The sequence below is a fragment of the Pongo abelii genome, chromosome 12 (assembly GCF_028885655.2).
Source record: "Pongo abelii isolate AG06213 chromosome 12, NHGRI_mPonAbe1-v2.0_pri, whole genome shotgun sequence".
In the NCBI taxonomy this organism is placed as follows: domain Eukaryota; kingdom Metazoa; phylum Chordata; class Mammalia; order Primates; family Hominidae; genus Pongo; species Pongo abelii.
In genome coordinates, this window is record NC_071997.2 from 107133102 (window position 1) to 107151647 (window position 18546).

The following is an 18546-nucleotide window of genomic DNA, read 5'->3' on the forward strand; positions in this document are numbered from 1 at the left end:
TTATTACTAATTTTTTTAAATCATTGGTACTTTTCTGAACCAAAGTAATAATTTCCTGATCCCTTCTTCCAGTCTTGACCCTCTCAAATCTGCTGTCTATGATCAGCTACGAGATTGAACTATTTAAATCTGTGCTACTTATTATTATTATTATTTTTTTTTGAGAGGGAGTCTCACTCAGCCGCCCAGGCGGGAGTGCTGTGGCGCCATCTCGGCTCACTGCAACCTCCGCCTCCTGGGTGATTGTCATGCTTCAGCCTCGTGAGTAGCTGGGATTACAGGTGCCTGCCACCGCGCCTAGCTAATTTTTGTATTTTTAGTAGAGATGGGGTTTCACCATGTTGGCCGGGCTGGTCTCAAACTCCTGACCTCAAGTGATCTGCCTGTCTTGGCCTCCCAAAGTGCTGGGATTACAGGCGTGAGCCACTGTGCCTGGCCTAAATCTGTGCTACTTCTTTGCTTACATTCCTTTACTTGCTTCTCATCACTTTACTGGGAAAGACCCCACTCCTAAGAATGCCAAACAAGGCCCTTCTGGCCCCTTTTTTGCTCTGCCCACTAGTTCCCAATTTTTCCATCACATGCCTTGCATGTTACTTCCCGGCAATACTGAATTGGCTTTCCTGCAGATATGTGGTTTCATGCCTTTCCGCCTTTGCACAATACTGTTGCCCACCACCCGGCACACTGCTCCTGCCTACCCTTCAAAACTCAGCATAGGGGTCATCTTTTCCTTTCAACTTTTAGTGCATTTATTGAGGATCTGCTATGCTCCAGGCACTATTCTCGGTGCTAGGGCTACAGAGGAGAACAAAACACAGTCCCTGACTTCACTTCATGAAACTTCCATGTTAGTAAAGGGAAGCAGACAAAATGGGAAACCAAATACACAAACACAGTAATTCCTGATACTAAGAAGAGGCTTGGGTGCCTTAAGTAAATACACGTGGGCATGCAGGCCTGATGGGGTAGAGATCTGAAGTAGTCCTGCCAAGAACTGGGTTTACTTCTTTGTGAATGTTACTACTCTTACACAGAAACCTCATATGAATTATCATCCTCTGACTTAAGGATAACAGTCAGTCTGGGAGACGTTTGGTAAGTATGACTTCTTGAGTCTCCTATATTTCTTCACAGGAAGAATTGCATGGGTGACTATAGTGTCTGCTGCTGGAAGCCCCACCCCCTCATTTCCAGCAATGTCAACCAGAAACTCCAACATAACTACTTTCTATGGATGCCAGAATCACCTTTTTCCAACCATTATTCAGTTGTATCATTTAGTATGTTGATTTTAGTATGTCAGTTTTGAATCCAGTACTCTTTGTCAACTCTTATTAGTCTTAATAGTTATAGATTTCTACTTAGGTAGGTAACTATACAATTTTTTTCTTTTTCTTTGAGACTGTGTCTTGCTCTGTCGCTCAGGCTGGAGTGCAGTGGTATGATCACGGCTCACTGCAGGCTCGACCTCCAGGGCTCAATTGATCCTCCCACCTCAGCCTTCTGAGTATCTGGGACTACAGGCGTGTGCCAGCAGGCCTGGCTAATTTTCTTGTTTTTCGTAGTGATGGGTTCACACTATGGTGCCCAGGCTGGCTGGTCTCGAACTCCTGGGCTCAAGTGATCCTCCCACCTCGACCTCCCAAAGCGCTGGGATTACAGGTATGAACTACTGTGCCTGGCCAGTAACTATACCATTTTTAAAGAAAGACAATTTTGACTCTTCCTTTTGTAATTGCAATCCTTATACCTTTTTCTTGACCTAGTGTACTGGTTAGGGCTGCAGAGGTTATATTGAAAAGTAGGAAGGATGGCCGGGTGTGGTGGCTCACGCCTGTAATGCCAGCACTTTCGGAGGCCAAGGCGGGCGGGTCGTGAGATCAGGAGATTGAGACCATCCTGGCTAACATGGTGAAACCCCGTCCTACTAAAAATACAAAAAAATTAGCTGGGCGTGCTGGCAGGCACCTGTAGTCCCAGCTACTTGGGAGGCTGAGGCAGGAGAATGGCGTGAACCCGGGAGGTGGAGCTTGCAGTGAGCCAAGATCACGCCACTGCACTCCAGCCTGGGCGACAGAGCGAGACTCCGTCTCAAAAAAAAAAAAAAAAGAAAGGTGGGAAGGATAGCAGGCATCCTTGTCTTGTTTTTGATTTTCATGGGAATGTTTCTAGTATTTCTATTCTTTCTATATTTCTAATATTTCACTGTTAAGATTGATGATTGCTACAGGTTAACCAGATAAAGGTGAAAGAACTAATATGTCCTAATTTGCCAGGAATCATTATCATTATTTTCTTAAGTCATAACTGAATATTGAATTTTATCAGATGTTTTCTGCTTCCCTTAAGATGAATGTATTTCCTCTTTACTCTGTTAATATAGTGCTGGGGCCAGCCATCTTTTTCTTAAAGTGCCAGAAAGTAAATATTTTAGGATTTGCAGGCTGTATGATGAGGTCTTTGTCACACTACTCAACTCTGCCATTGTAGCATAAAAGCAGTCATAATAATTTAATAATTTAAATAGTTTTTTTTTTAACCTTAGTTTTCAGAATATTTCCTTTTGGAGCTCTTTTTAAAAAAATAATTGTAACTTTTAGATTCAGGGGGTACATGTGCAGGTTTGTTACATAGTTTGTATTTTTCAACCTTGTGTTACCTTTACTATTATTTTATATAATATCCTTAAGCCTTTATATTTTTAGACAGTAGTTTTACATTTTCTGTTATGAACAACGATGAAATTAGTTTATTCTTTCTTTGCTTAATATTTTCTCTTTTAGACTCTAAGCAATATGAGAATAAGTATCACATCTGTTTATCATGGTGGTGCCTCGATAAATATTTATTAAAAGAAGAATGGAATATATTACATAGAAATAAATGGGTAGTTTATGATTCTTACATGATATAAAATCACCAAGAAAAATGAAAGGTGACAGGTGAGAAGAGTAATCCTCAACTCTGGTGCCAAAATGAAAGCTCTCCAGTTGATTGTACAAAATACTTGATACCAGGCCTCCATGCTCAGAGATTCTGATTTTATTTTGTCTTTTCTAAAGTTTGCCAATTTTATTGGACTGACTTTTAGCTTTATTGGTCCTCTTTGTGTATCTTTGTTCTCTGCCTCATTTGTGCTGTTTATTTTCCTCTTCCTATTTAGGCAATTCTGTTATTTTTCTAACAACTTATGTTGGGTTACTAAGGCCATTTGTTTTCAGTTATTTTTCTAACAACTTATGTTGGGTTACTAAGGCCATTTGTTTTCAGCCTTTTTTTCTTATGTAAGCATTTAAGAATAAACTTTCCTGTGATTTTTTTTTGCATCCCAAGTGTTCTGATATTTACTGTTTTTCATAATCAGTTCTCCATTTCCTCTAATTTTTATTATTAATTACTTAGAAATATCTTTTTATTGATCGGCTGGTTGGTTGATTGGCTGATTGATAGAGACAGGGTATTGCTCTGTTGCCCAGGCTGGTCTTGAACTCCAAGGCTCCAGTGATCCTCCCACTTCGGCTTCCCAAAGTGCCGGGATTACAAGCGTGGGCCACCGCACCCGGCTGGAGTATCTTTTTAGATTTGAAAGTAAATGTTTTAGTTAAAAAAACCTGTATAGCTTAATTGGGTTTTGGGTCAGGAAATGAGAGAAGATCTAGAATCTTTGAATTTGTTAATTTATGTTTTGTGTTTTTCCAAATATTCCATGAGTACTTGAAAATAATGTGTGTGATTTCTGCATTATTTAGATCAAGCTTTTTGCATATTTCATTAAAATCTTTTTTGTCCTTGGTGATTTGATTGCTTGATCTTAATCACTGAAAGATGTTAAATATTTCTACTTTGATCAAGAGTGTTAATTTTTTCCCTGTACTTCTGTTAGCTTTTAAAACTTTAATTCTTGGATGCATGTACCTTTAAAATGTTATGTCTATCTAGGAAAGTGAATCCTTTGTCATTATATAGTTACCCTCTTTTTCTAGTAATGCTTTTGATGCTTTGAAGTCTATTTTGGAGCATATTGATAGAGCTAATGCTGGCTTTCTTTCAGTTAGCATACTTAGTACAGTATGTATCTTTTCATTCTTTTACTTAAATTTCTTAATTCTTATGTTTTTGTCTCTTGTAAGTAGCATAAGCTAGAATATTTAAAAAAAAACTAATATGACAGTCTTTGCCTTGTCACTGAAGAGTTTATTTTGTGTAGCCTTTTAAATGAATGCTCATATATTTCATATTTTCTGTTGACAAAAAGAGTCAAATTCTGTAAAATATTTGAAGAGATTCATTCGAAGCTAAATATGAGTGACCATGGCCCGTGACACCAGGCCTCAGGAGGTCCTGAGAACATGCGCCCAAGGTGGTTGGGATGCAGCTTGGTTTTATACATTTTAAGGAAGCATCAGACTAAAATCAAATACATTTAAGAAACATATTGGTTTGGTCCAGAAAGGCAGAACAACTTGAAGGGATGAGGTGGGTGGCCTTCTGGCTTATAGGTAGATTTAAAAGTTTTCTGGTTAAAAATTGGTTGAGTTTATCCAAAGACCTGGGATCAATAGAAAGGAATGTCTGGGTTGCAATAAGAGGTTGTGGAGACCAGCGTTTTCTCATACAGATGAAGCCTCCAGGTAGCAGGCTGCAGAGAGAATAGGTTGTAATAAGTTTCTTGTATCTTTTTTTTTTTTGAGATGGAGTCTCAGTCTGTCGCCCAGGCTGGAGTGCAATGGCATGATCTCGGCTCACTGCAATCTCCGCCTCCCGGGTTCAAGCGATTCTCCTGTCTCAGCCTCCCAAGTAGCTGGGATTACAGGTGCCTGCCACTACGCCTGGCTAATTTTTCTATTTTTAGTAGAATGGGGTTTCACCATGTTGGTCAGGCTGGTCTCAAACTCCTGACCTCAGGTGATCCGCCCACCTCGACCTCCCAAAGTGCTGGGATTACAGACGTGAGCCACCGTGCCTGGCCAATATGTTTCTTATTAGGCTTAAAGTCTGTGTTGTTATTAATGCCCGAGAGGTACAGTGAGGCATGTTTGATCCCAACTTCCTACCATGGCCTGAAACAGTCTCTCAGGTTAAATTTTAAAAGAGCCCTGGCTGAGGAGGAAGTCCACTCAGATGGTTGGGGGGCCTTAGAGTTTTATTTTTGGTTTACATTTCCATCATATTGTGTGCTTCAATTTTGTCCTTTCTTTCCCCTTCTTAGAGGAACGGAGCTTGCTTTCTTCCTTCCATCCCATTGTGTCCCTCTACTTGGTTGTGAGTTGTATATTTTTCTTTTCTTTACCCTAGAAATATTAACATCAATTAAAATATAGCTTATCAATATTTGTAACTTTTTTCAAATATGAAGGTATTGGAATATTTTAGGGTACCTCCTTAATGAAATTTATACCATTTTTAGTATTATCTTTTTTAAGAGCCAGGTGCAGTGGCTCATGCCTGTAATTCCAGCGCTTTGGGAGGCTGAGGCAGGTGGATTGCTTGAGCCTAGGAGTTTGAGACCAGCCTGGGCAACATGGCGAAACCTTGTCTCTAGAAAAATACAAAAATTAGCCGGGTGTGGTGGCATGTTTTTATAGTCGCAGCTACTAAGGAGGCTGAGAGATAGAAGGATTGCTTGAGCCTGGGAAGTCAACGTTACAGTGAGCTGAGATTGTGAAACTGCACTCCAATGCCTAGGTGAGTGAGACCCTGTTAAAAAAAAAAATCTCTTTTTTACCCCACAGATTAGATTTTGTTATTATTTTTTGTAATCCAATCCATTTAGTTATTACTTTCTTTTTTTTTTTTTTGAGATGGAGTCTTGATCTGTCACCCAGGCTGGAGTGCAATGGCTCAATCCCAGCTCAAGCAGTTCTCATGTCTCACTCTCAGGTAGCTGGGATTACAGGCGTGCACCACCACACCCAGCTAATTTTTGTATTTCTAGTAGAGACGGGATCTTGCCCAGTTGGCCAGCCAGATCTCAAACTCGTGACCTCAAGTGATCTGCCTGCCTCAGCCTCGCAACGTGCTGGGATTACAGGCATGAGCCACCGCTCCCAGCCATTTAGTTACCACTTTCTTTGCTTGCTATTATTCTTATTTTTGTTAAATTCAGATAAATGTAAGTCTAAATCAAGGTGGAGAAAGGCTTGTGTCCCCAGCATTTCCCTCTGTGGGATGCTTTCTCTTTTTTTCCTAGTTCACCCACTGAGAGAGTCATCCTTACAGTGTTCAGTGGTCTTGGTTGTATTTGTATCTTCCTCTCTGGTGGGACCTCTGGCCTCATCTCTGTCCCCCAGGGTTTTTATTCTTATTGCAAAGAAAAAGATAAGGAAGTCATTTGTGGTAGTTATTTGGACCAATAATCTGTTGAAAAATTTCTTATTTCTCATTTTTTAATTTTTGATGCAGAATCTCGCTTTGTTGCCCAGGCTGGAGTGCAGTGGCACGATCTCGGCCCACTGAAGCCTCCGCCTTCGCCTCTAGGGTTCAAGTGATTATCCTGTCTCAGCCTCTCAAGTAGCTGGGGTTTCAGGTGCTCACCACCACGCCCAGCTAATTTTTGTATTTTTAGTGGGATAGGGTTTCACCATGTTGGCCAGGCTGTCTCAAACTCCTGATCAGGTGATTCGGCCGCCTTGGGCTCCCAAAGTGCTGGGATTACAGGCATGAACCACCACACCCAGCCAAGAATTTTTTCAATCGTAAATGGTTGTGAAAAATTTCAGACAATTTAGCATTATATTACGCTTACATCTTCTGGCTCTATAATCTCTTCTCCCTTCTTCCTTTTTTCCTCCTCTCCCCATTTGCATTGCATTTTAAACAAAATACAGTTACTTCCTGTATCTTCCATGGGTTTGTTATAGGAAAGGGGTCCCGATCCAGATCCCAAGAGAGGGTTCTTGGATCTCGCGCAAGAAAGAATTCTTGGCGCGTCTGTAAAGTGAAAGCAAGTTTATTAAGAAAGTAGAGGAATAAAAGAATGGCTACTCCATAGACAGAGTAGCCCCAAGGGCTGCTGGTTGCCCATTTTTATGGTTACTTCTTAATGATATGCTAAACAAGAGGTGGATTATTCATGCCTCCCCTTTTTAGACCATCTAGGGTAACTTCCTGACGTTGTCATGGCATCTGTAAACTGTCATGGCCCTGGTGGGAGTATAGCAGTGAGGACGACCAGAGGTCACTCTTGTCACCATCTTGGTTTTGGTGGGTTTTAGCCGGCTTCTTTACTGCAACCTGTTTTATCAGCAAGGCCTTTATGACCCATGTCTTGGGCCGACCTCCTATCTCATCCTGTGACTTACAATGCCTTAACTGTCTAGGAATGCAGCCCAGTTCGTCTCGGCCTCATTTTACCAAGCCCCTAGGTAGGGTGGGGTTGTTCTGGTTCAAATGCCTCTGACAGATTGGCTGAGCACCTCCCTCAAAACTCATGGCTTCCTGGAACACAGTGTGGAGTCCTCTGCCCTACCTGAATAATACTAAAAGCATGGGCGTGTAATACACAGAATAAATACTAAAAGGAGGTGGCTTCCCCTCTACTTTGATTGTTCTCCTCTGTCAGCTCTTCTTTGCTAATGTCCAAAATTGTATCTACAGTTCGTCTAACTTTTTGATTTTGTATATTTTTAGGAGAAAGTAGATTAGAGTTTTTAGCAACACAACTTCCCAATTTTAACATGTTTATTCACTCAATAACTATTTCAGGTGCTGGTTTTGTTGTGTTCTAGTTAGCATTGAACAGTGAACAGAAACAACAACAAATGGTCTTTGCCTTCATGTAACTTCATTTCCTGGAAATGACAGTGCAGTAGGAGCCACGTGGGGGAAGCACTGGGGTTCAGGAGAGATCTGGGAGAAGCCAGGCCCAGGATGAGTTGGTCTGAGGAGGTGAAGGAAGGGCTGGGGCGGTAGCACTTGTGAAGGCCCTGAGATGAGAGGACTGGGTGCAATTGGGTGATTCCGTGCAGTCCAGACTGATTGGAGTTGAGTGTGAGGTGAAATTTGAAGAGTGTGCCTGAGCCATACCTTTTAGTTGAGCTGGGTAGTACTGTGTTGTGTTTCTTGAACCTAACTTGATTATAAAACTCTATTGGGGCCGGGCACGGTGGCTCACACCTGTAATCCCAGCACTTTGGGAGGCTGAGGTGGGCGCAATTGCTTGAGATCAGGAGTTTGAGACCAGCCTGACCAACATGGTGTGAAACCCTGTCTCTACTAAAAATACAAAATTAGTCAGGCGTGGTGGCACACGCCTGTAGTCCCAGCTACTCAGGAGGCTGAGGCAGGAGAATCGCTTGAACTTGGGAGGCAGAGGTTGCAGTGAGCCGAGATCGCGCCACTGCACTCCACCCTGGGTGACAGAGCGAGACTCTATCTCAAAACAAAAACGAAACCCAAAAACACTCTATTGGGGCACTTGTTAAAAATGAAGATTCCAGGCCAGGCATGGTGGCTCATGCCTATAATCTCAGCACTTTGGAAGGGCAAGGGAGGCAAATCCATTGAGCTCAGGAGTTCAAGACCAGCCTGGGCAACATAGTGAAACCCCAACTCTGTAAAAAATACAAAAAATTAGCTGGGTGTGGTGGCACACACCTGTGGTCCCAGCTACTTGGGAGGCTGAGGTGAATCACCTGAGCCCGAGAGGTCAAGGCTGCAGTGAACCGAGATTGCACCACTGCACTCCAGCCTGGGCAACACAGTGAGACCCTGTCTAAAAAAAAAAAAAAAGTAGTGTCCCAGGGTTTCTCACTGGAGATTTTGTTTCAGGAAGTTGATCTGCAGTGGGACCTGGAATTTTATACATTGAGCATAGTGCCAGGCAATGCTTATGATCAGATGATACTAATTAACCCCTGGAATCATATGATCTTCACTGTGACTGGAGTTAGCAGATTTAGCTTCATATCCTGCCTTCTCCTATCAACACACACACATACACATATACACACACACGTGCACAGGCATGCCAAATTGGCTGTTACTTATCTCACTTTTATTATTTATATCTTTTTACTCATAAAAAGACCTTGGGCTGGGTGTGGTGGCTCACGCCTGTAATCCCAGCACTTTGGGAGGCCGAGGCGGGTGGATCATGAGGTCAGGAGATCGAGACCATCCTGGCTAACATGGTGAAACCCTGTCTCTACTAAAAATACAAAAAATTAGCTGGGCGTGGTGGTGGGTGCCTGTTGTCCCAGCTACTCGGGAGGCTGAGGCAGGAGAATGGCGTGAACCTGGGAGGCAGAGCTTGCAGTGAGCCGAGATCGTGCTACTGCACTCCAGCCTGGGTGACAGAGCGAGACTCCGTCCAAACAAACAAACAAAAAAGACTTTGAAGTTGATCTGGCTTCTACATTTGTCATTTTTCTAAAACTCTTCCCTTGTCTGGAAATCAAAGGTGTTTGCAGTGCACTAAAATCTCATCTGAGGTTGCATTTTTCTTCAACATGTTAACAGAGTAGAACTGTATCCTTTTTCACGAAAGCACAATTACACGAAGTATAGGAAGCTGTCAGTGGGAATCAGCTTTGGGCCAATATCTCAAATAAGAAATATTTAGAAGTAGTTGTGGAGTTTTGCAAGGAGTAGTTGCCAGGCATGGTGGGCTTATGCCTGTAATCCCAGCTACTCAGGATGCTGAAGTGGGAGGGTCACTTGAGCTCAGGAGTTTGAGACCAGCATGGGCAAAAAATAAAATAAAATAAAATAAAATAAAATAAAATATCCTTTGAGGCAATGGATGAGGACTTTCCTTCTAAGAAACCAGGGAAGATGATTGCTCCAGAAAAAGGCAGACATATGGGAGGTTTTAGAATCTGATTAGTAGAATGTTGGCACAATATGATTTTAATAAGATTCTAAGGCTATTGTTTGCATCTAACTCTTTACAAATTATTTTGGGATTTGGAGTGTTATTAGATTTCTAAAATGCTGTTGTGGCACAGCTCCCTAGAGTTTCTGAATTGTGTGCCATCCTACTAATCTCTGTACCCTTTTTCCACTGGGCTTTAGGGTGATGCATGTGCATAAGGAACAATGGCAAAGGAAAGCTGAGTGACCCTTGATTCTTGACTGTACCTGAAACTTCAGTGTAGAGATCTCTGGCGAACTTGGCTGGAGCGTATGGAGCTTATCATTTTCTGCAAGTATTATAGTTATCTTTGGACTTTTGTGATACTTGCTCTATTTCATCTTTTGTGGTACCCAAATCTCGGCTCACTGCAAGCTCCGCTTCCTGGGGTTCATGCCATTCTGCTGCCTCAGCCTCCCGAGTAGCTGGGACTACAGGTGCCTGCCACCTCGCCCAGCTAATTTTTTGTATTTTTAGTAGAGACGGGGTTTCACCATGTTAGCCAGGATGGTCTTGATCTCCTGACCTTGTGATGCGCCTGCCTCAGCCTCCCAAAGTGCTGGGATTACAGGTGTGAGCCACCGTGCCCGGCCAAAAAAAGGCTGGTTTTAAACTGCTGGGCTCAACTGATCCTCCTACCTCAGCCCCACAAAGTACTGAGATTACAGGCGTGAGCTACTGCATCTGGACTTTGAATTATATTTTAATAAAGCTTTTATATTTAAAAAGAGAAAGTGGGACTGTATAATATATATAGAGAGAGGGATAAATATTTTGTGAGAACTGGGTATCACCTGAGGAAATAATTTTAATCATGACATCAAGAGGAAGTTGATTGAAGTGAGACTAAGATAAACCTTCACTTTTTGGTCAGTATACAAAAACCAAAAACCTGGAAAAATCCTTCCTTTAACCCCCCCCGCCCCCCGCCCCCATACCATGTAATGAAGACAAATGAGAGATGCCTATAAATACTGGTACAAGATAATTTGTGCCAGTTCTTTGTCCCCTTATTGAGTCGAAACTTGCTGCCAGATTTTATAAAGGCAGGATAGGTGAAATAAATCTCACATTGGGGGCCAACCCTATTTAAAATGGCCTTAAAATTCAAGGAGACTTCATTTGCAGCAATTAAAATGAGAACAAAACGTGATTTATAGACTCATGTATAATTTTAGGCTTTGTTCTAGTTACTCTGGCCATATATCGCTTACCCCTCAAACAATCATTTATTTTATTTATGCATTTTGTGAGTCTAGACTCAGAACAGCGTTCAGTGCTGATATCTTGACTTTGCTTCATGATGCTTGAGGTCTCAGCAGAAGACTCAAAGGCTCAGGGCTTGAATCATTTGAAGGCTCCCTCGCCTGCGCGTTTGGCAGTCGATGCTGGTTTGGTTGGTGGACTCAGTTCTTCTTCGTACGATCCTCTCACTGTGGCCTCTCCACATCAGTCTGGGCTTTCTCACGGTATGGCATCTGGGCTCCCAGCACAGGCATCCTGGAAGAGCAAGAGCAGAGCAAGCTATGCCGTCTGTTATCATCTGTCTCCAGAAGTCCCGCACTGTACTTCTGCCGCATTCTGTGCAGCGAGGCAGTCACGGTGTCCTGGTCAGATTCACATGGAAGGAAAGAATCTCTAGACCTTGATGGAGAGGGACAACATACTAGAAGCACATAAAATACTGTTCTGGAAATATTGTTGTGGCTTTTTTTTTTTTTTGAAAATACAGGTTGCCACAGACCTGGAAGGGGACCTTTCAGGCAGCCGGTCTGTTCCCTCATTTCCCAAATGAGGACACTTATGTGCAGAGGCACGCCTCATGGCCACAGTCACGGGGCATGGCCACAGTCGTATTCTGTGGTTGGTCAGGCTGGGACAGGAATGCAGCTTTTCTGACTCTAGGCTTGGGTCTTTCTCACGATGCCACCCTACTCCCCTTTCCTAATCATATAGTTCACTCACTCACCTCATAAGTGTTCCTCCCCCTGGAGTTTTCTCCAATGAGCAGACAGGATATCAGGAGCAAGACTAGCAGAATTCCTGCATGTACTGGGGATGCGCGTGTTTCCTATCCTTTTCTCCCTCCGTTGTTGTTTTAATTGACCCTCCGTTTTTAAACAGAAGAAGTCCTAGCTGACTGGTATACTATGGCAATACAGTAGAATGGAGTCACTTCCTAGCGTTTGGAAACTAAATGGTAAATCTAGTTGAGCATTTCTGTTTGCCTTTTTTCAGGTGCTCAGAATTTTGATGTCATACGACTGTCAACTTACAGAACAGCCTGCAAATTACGATTTGTACAAAAACGATGCAACCGTGAGTCATTTCTACTCATTTCTGTGATAGCTGGATAGAGTTCTCAATATTAGAAAAGACTTTAACATCTTTTAGCTGTATTGTAATGTTAATTGAATTATTTTTGTCTTAAGTATTTATTAGTATGTAAGCTTTGTAATGGAAGAACTTGTCATTTTACTCCTTTGTCCTTCAAAATGTTTAACAAAGTCGTGTAACTAGTTTTTAGGCTGTTGTAGTATTAATATTCTTTAAATGGGAGAATTGATTTCTCTGTCACTTTTATTAAGGAAATGCTTTATGCAAAATTAATGCAATTTATCAGCTGCTGGAGGAAAAGAAAAACAATGTTTTTGATAAAGGTATAATTGGAATTGATTTTCTTGATTAAGCTTAATGTAACATGAATCAACCTTTTCTATAAATAATTGCTACCGTGTGAATTATAAAATAAAGTGTGTGTGTGTCTGTATATATGTATACGTATGTCTGTGTGTATATATACTTAATCTTTCTCCTCTTTATTTCCATGAAGATGAACTAGCTCGTGACAGAATTATTGTACTTTTCTCGTGTTTGTGTGTATCAGTGGAAAAAGTGTTTTATACAATGGAAAGAACTTTAACCTTAGAATTGAAAAACCTTGGTTTTAGTTTTTATTTATTTATTTATTTATTATTCTACTTTAAGTTCTAGGGTACATGTGCACAACGTGCAGGTTTGTTACATATGTTTGCATGTGCCATGTTGGTGTGCTGCACCCATTAACTCGTCATTTACATTAGGTATATCTCCTAATGCTGTCCCTCCCCCCTCCCCCCATCCCACGACAGGCCCTGGTGTGTGATATTCCCCTTCCTGTGTCCAAGTGTTCTCATTGTTCAATTCCCACCTATGAGTGAGAACATGTGGTGTTCGCTTTTCTGTCCTTGCGATAGTTGGCTGAGAATGATGGCTTCCAGCTTCATCCAGGTCCCTACAAAGGACATGAACTCATCCTTTTTTATGGCTGCATAGTATTCCTTGGTGTATATGTGCCACATTTTCTTTATCCAGTCTATCGTTGTTGGGCATTTGGGTTGGTTCCAAGTCTTTGCTATTGTGAATAGTGCTGCAATAAACATATGTGTGCATGTGTCTTTATAGCAGCATGATTTATAATCCTTTGGGTATATACCCAGTAATGGGATTGCTGGATCAAATGGTATTTCTAGTTCTAGATCCTTGAGGAATCGCCACACTGTCTTCCACAATGGTTGAACTAGTTTACAGTCCCACCAGCAGTGTAAAAGTGTTCCTATTTCTCCACATCCTCTCCAGCACCTGTTGTTTCCTGACTTTTTAATAATTGCCATTCTAACTGGCATGAGATAGTATCTCATTGTGGTTTTGATTTGCATTTCTCTGATGGCCAGTGATGGTGAGCATTTTTTCATGTGTCTGTTGGCTGCATAAATGTCTTCTTTTGCGAAGTGTCTGTTCATATCCTTCACCCGCTTTTTGATGGGGTTGTTTGATTTTTTCTTGTAAATTTGTTTAAGTTCTTTATAGATTCTGGATATTAGCCCTTTGTCAGATGGGTAGATGGCAAAAATTTTCTCCCATTCTGTAGGTTGCCTGTTCACTCTGATGGTAGTTTCTTTAGCTGTGCAGAAGCTCTTTCGTTTAATTAGATCCCATTTGTCAATTTTGGCTTTTGTTGCCATTGCTTTTGGTGTTTTAGACATGAAGTCCTTGTCCATGCCTATGTCCTGAATGGTAATGCCTAGGTTTTCTTCTAGGGTTTTTATGGTTTTAGGTCTAACATTTAAGTCTTTAATCCATCTTGGATTAATTTTTGTATAAGGTGTAAGGAAGGGATTCAGTTTCAGCTTTCTACATATGGCTAACCAGTTTTCCCAGCACCATTTATTAAATAGGGAATCCTTTCCCCATTTCTTGTTTTTGTCAGGTTTGTCAAAGATCAGATGGTTGTAGATGTGTGATATTATTTCTGAGGGCTCTGTTAGACCTGGTTTTGCCATTTATTGTAAACAAATAATCTTGGGCAAATCACGTTACATCTGATAAATTCTACCCTACTTTAAGTCTTACTCACAAATCTTAACTTAAAATTCTCTCCGAAGAGTTTATCATGCCATCCTAGATCGAAGTGATATTTCTTTCTCCAGTGGTTTCTCAAAGCATTATTTTTTACATTATGGGTTGTTGCCCATTAATGCTACGTGAAATCATTTTGATGGGCTGTAGCCAGAATTAAAAACATATAATAGGAAAAAAAGAAGAAAAATAAAATATTAGAATGCAGCTTATGTGGTAAGGCTAAATGTGTTCTGATATCTAGATGTATCTGTGTGTTTGTGTGTGTATGTGATGATTTAAATATATTTCTGTGATGATTTAAATATATTTATATATCTAGATGTATGTATGTGTTTGTGTGTATATGTGTGTATGTGATGATTTAAATATATTTCTGTGCTTGTGGTCAAAAAGTTCGAAAACCACTGCCTTAGAGCAACTCTTGTTTTTATAATTCCTCCCATAATTATTCTTGGGAAACAGTAGTCTTCGTGTGGAGTGTTGAGAGCCTGACTAGGCTAGTGGCATTAGTAATATAAAATAAAAGATGCATTGTTCTAAAGGTTTTATTTTGTTACCTTTCACGTAGGATTCTAGAGTTGATCTGAAAAAAATTTTGAGAATATACAGGATAAGTAGTAGTCAGTTTTCAAGTTTTTCCATATGTATGTTCAGTTGTTCCTTTACTTTTTGTTGAAAGGGTCAATAAACAGTCAATAAACAGAAGAAAATAAACAATTTTCTTCAATGCTGAGGAGTCTTCTCATGCTCATTCATTGAATATGAATATATTCATGAATCTGTACAAGTTTTTCCGTATGTATTTTCAATTGTTCCTTCACTTTTTATTGAAAGGGTCACTAAACAGTCAATAAACAGAAGAAAATAAACAATTTTCTTTACTGCTAAAGAGTCTTCCCATATTCATTCATTGAATATGAACATATTCATGAATCTGTACAAGAATGTTCATGACGGTGTCCATATATGAGAAGGTCTGCTTTTTTGACCCTCTTGTGTTCCCCTGGTCTGTTTGTCTATCCTTCTGCCAATACCAGACTGTTCTAATACCACACTTTCTTGTAGCGGTAACCACTATTAGAATTTAGTAAATCTAGATGTCAGGCAAGGCAAGTCTTCCTACTTTGCTGTGTTTTTCTTTCTAAGATTCTCTGGGACAGTCTTGTCTTTTTAACATTTATTTTCATATAAACTTTAGAATCTGCTTGCCAATTTCTACTAAAACCAACAAAATAAAACAACTGTCCTGTGTTTTTTTAAATTCATTTCTTTTTTCAAGTATAATTTACACACAGTAAAATTCCTCTTTTACTGTACAGTCCTGCAGAGATTTTGATTGGGATTCTATTGAATCTGTAAATCAAGTTGGGGAGAATTGACGTATTGCCAATGTTGAGATTTCCTCCTGTGAACGTGGTATATGTTCATCCCTAGAACTATTTAGGTCTTTAATTTCTTTGTAGAGATGTTGCACATCCTTCATTGGATTTGTTTTTTATTTTTTAAATTTTTATTTATTTATTTTTTGAATCAGAGTCGCTCTATCGCTCAGGCTGGAGTGCAGTGGTGCGATCTTGGCTCACTGCAACCTCCGCCTCCTAGGTTCAAGAGATTCTCCTGCCCCAGCTTCCCCAGTAGCTGGGACTACAGGCGCCTGCCACCATACCCAGCTAATTTTTGTATTTTTAGTAGAGACAATTTCGCCATGTTTTCCAGGCTGGTCTCGAACTCCTGGCCTCAAGTGATCCACCTGTCTTGGCCTCCCAAAGTGCTGGGATTACAGATGTGAGCTACCACTCCCAGCCTCTTCATTGGATTTATTCCTAGGTCTTCAGTGACATGATACTATTATTTTAAAATGTCATTGTTACGTTACTGATGTATAGAAATACAGTGATCTTGATCTTGATCTTATTTCTAGCAATTGTTCTCGACTCATGTTAATTTATCTGTAGAATCTTTGATTTCTGTGTATGTAGTTTTGTTATTTCTGAATAATGACAGTTTCAGTTACTCATTTCCAATACACTGATTATTTCTTTATCTGAATATTTATATTGGTTTGGCCTCCGGTACAATAGAAATGATGATAGTGAGCATTTTTTATCTCATTCCCATTATCAGAGCAAAACCTTTCATTTTACTGTTAAGTAATATGTTTGTGGCAAGTCCTTTGTAGATAACATTTGTCTTAGCCTGTTTTCTGTTGCTTATAATAGAGTACCTGAAACTGGGTGATTTATAAAGAAAGGAATTTATTTTGTACAGTTAGGGAGGCTGGGAAGTCTAAGATTGAGGGGCCATATATGTTGAAAACCATCTTGCTGCTGGGGACTCTCTGCAGAGTCTGGAGGCCATACACACCATCCCATGGTGAGGAGGCTGAGTGTGCTAGTGCAGGTCTCTCTTCCTCTTTTTATTAAGCCACCAGTCCTACTCCCATGATAACTCATTAATTAATTAGTCCATGGGTGGATGAAGGCGGAGCCCTCATGACTCAATCACTTCTTAAAGCCCACCTCTCAGTACTGCCACACTGAGGATTAGATTACATTTCAACATCATTTTTGCAGAGGACAAATATTCAAACCATGACAACCTTAATCAGATTAAGAAAGTTTCCTGATAGTGCATTTCTTCATTTCTAAAAATAAGGTTTCCTTTAAAAGTTGTCTTTTGATTATGATTTCTAACTTAATTTCATAATTTCATTTTGATCAGAGAGCATGGTTCATATGATTTTAATCCTTTAACATTCATTGAGATTTGCTTTATGGCTCAGGATATGGTCAATTTTTTTTTTTTTCTTTTTTTTGAGACGGAGTCGGGTTCTGTGGCCCAGGCTGGAGTGCAGGGCCGAGATCTCAGCTTACTGCACTTCGCCTCCCAGGTTCAAGCGATTCTCCTGCCTCAGCCTCCCGAGTAGCTGGGATTACAGGCATGAGCCACCACACCTGGCTAATTTTTGTATTTTTAGTAGAGATGGGGTTTCACCATGTTGGCCAGGCTGGTCTTGAACTCCTGACCTCAAGTGATCCGCCCACCTCGGCCTCCCAAAGTGCTGGGATTACAGGCTTGAGCCACTGTGCCCGGCCAAGGATGTGGTCAATTTTTATATGTATCTTTGCGTAGTTGAAAATAAAGCATATTCTCTCATCAGTGGAGGCTGTACTTTATATAGTGCTCATTATGCCTACTTTGTTAGTTGTGAAGTTTAATTGTCTGTATCTGTACTTTTTGAGTGTGTATTTGCACTATCACTTATTAAGAGAGGTGAGTTAATATCCCCCACTAAGCTTCTGAATTCCTTTGTGTCCCTTTGAGGTTATGTTTATTTTTGTTTTATATGTTTTGAGACTATTCTGTTAGATGTAAATAAATGTAAAGTTCCTGTATCTCTCTTTATTTTCTTTTTTCTTTTTTTTTTTTTTTGACCACAGGGTCTCACTTTGTCACTCAGGTTGAAGTGCAGTGACACAGTCATAGCTAAATGCAGCCTTGAACTCCTGGGCTTAGGCAGTCCTCCTGCTGTAGCCTCTCCAGTAGCTAAGACTACAGGCATGTGTCACTATGCCTGGCTAATTAAAAAAATTTTTTTTGTGGAGATGGGATTCCACTATATTCTCCAGGCTGGTCATGAACTCCTGGCTTCAAGCTAAGCCAGGAGTAGGATTACAGACATGAGCTGCTGCACCAAGCCTCTGATATCTTTCTTATGAATTAAAACTTTTGTCATTATTCGGTGACCCTCTTTAACCAATATGTTTTGTCCCACCATTAAAAATTACATAAAATTCATATACTATAAAATTCACCCTTTTAGAGCATACAGTCTTTTCACTGATTTTTAGTATATCCACAAAGTTGTACAACCATCATCATTATCTAATTCTAGAACATTTTCATCACCCCAGAAACAAACCACATACCCATTAACAGTTACTCCACATTCCCTTCATCTCCCAGCTCTGGCAACTACTAAGATACTTTTTTTTAATGGATTTGCCTATGTGGACATTTCATATAAATAGAACCTTAGAATATGTGGTATCTTTTATTTTTAACTGTCTGGTATCTTTTACTTAGAATCATGTTTTAAGTGTTTATCCATATTGCAGAATGCATCAGTACTTCATCCCTTTTTTTTTTTTTGAGACGGAATTTTACCTTGTTGCCCAGGCTGGAGTGCAGTGGCGTAATCTCAGCTCACTGCAAGCTCCGCCTCCCAGGTTTAAGTGATTTTCCTGCCTCAGCCTCCTGAGTAGCTGGGATTACAGGCGTGTGCCACC

At 40.5% G+C, this 18546-nt stretch overlaps 1 protein-coding gene across 31 annotated transcripts in view; it reads left to right on the forward strand.

Annotated features, from left to right (window-relative positions):
- Positions 1-18546, forward strand: part of DTNB (dystrobrevin beta) — a 298344-nt gene that overhangs the window by 22412 nt on the left and 257386 nt on the right. For all 31 annotated transcript variants that reach the window (XR_010136317.1, XR_010136318.1, XR_008522471.1 and 28 more), the window contains exon 3: positions 12095-12175. Coding sequence is in view for 26 of the 31 variants with exons in the window: in XM_024242395.2 (XP_024098163.1) it covers positions 12095-12175 (81 nt within the window). In the remaining 5 variants the exon portion in view is untranslated. The remainder of the gene's footprint in view (positions 1-12094; positions 12176-18546) is intronic.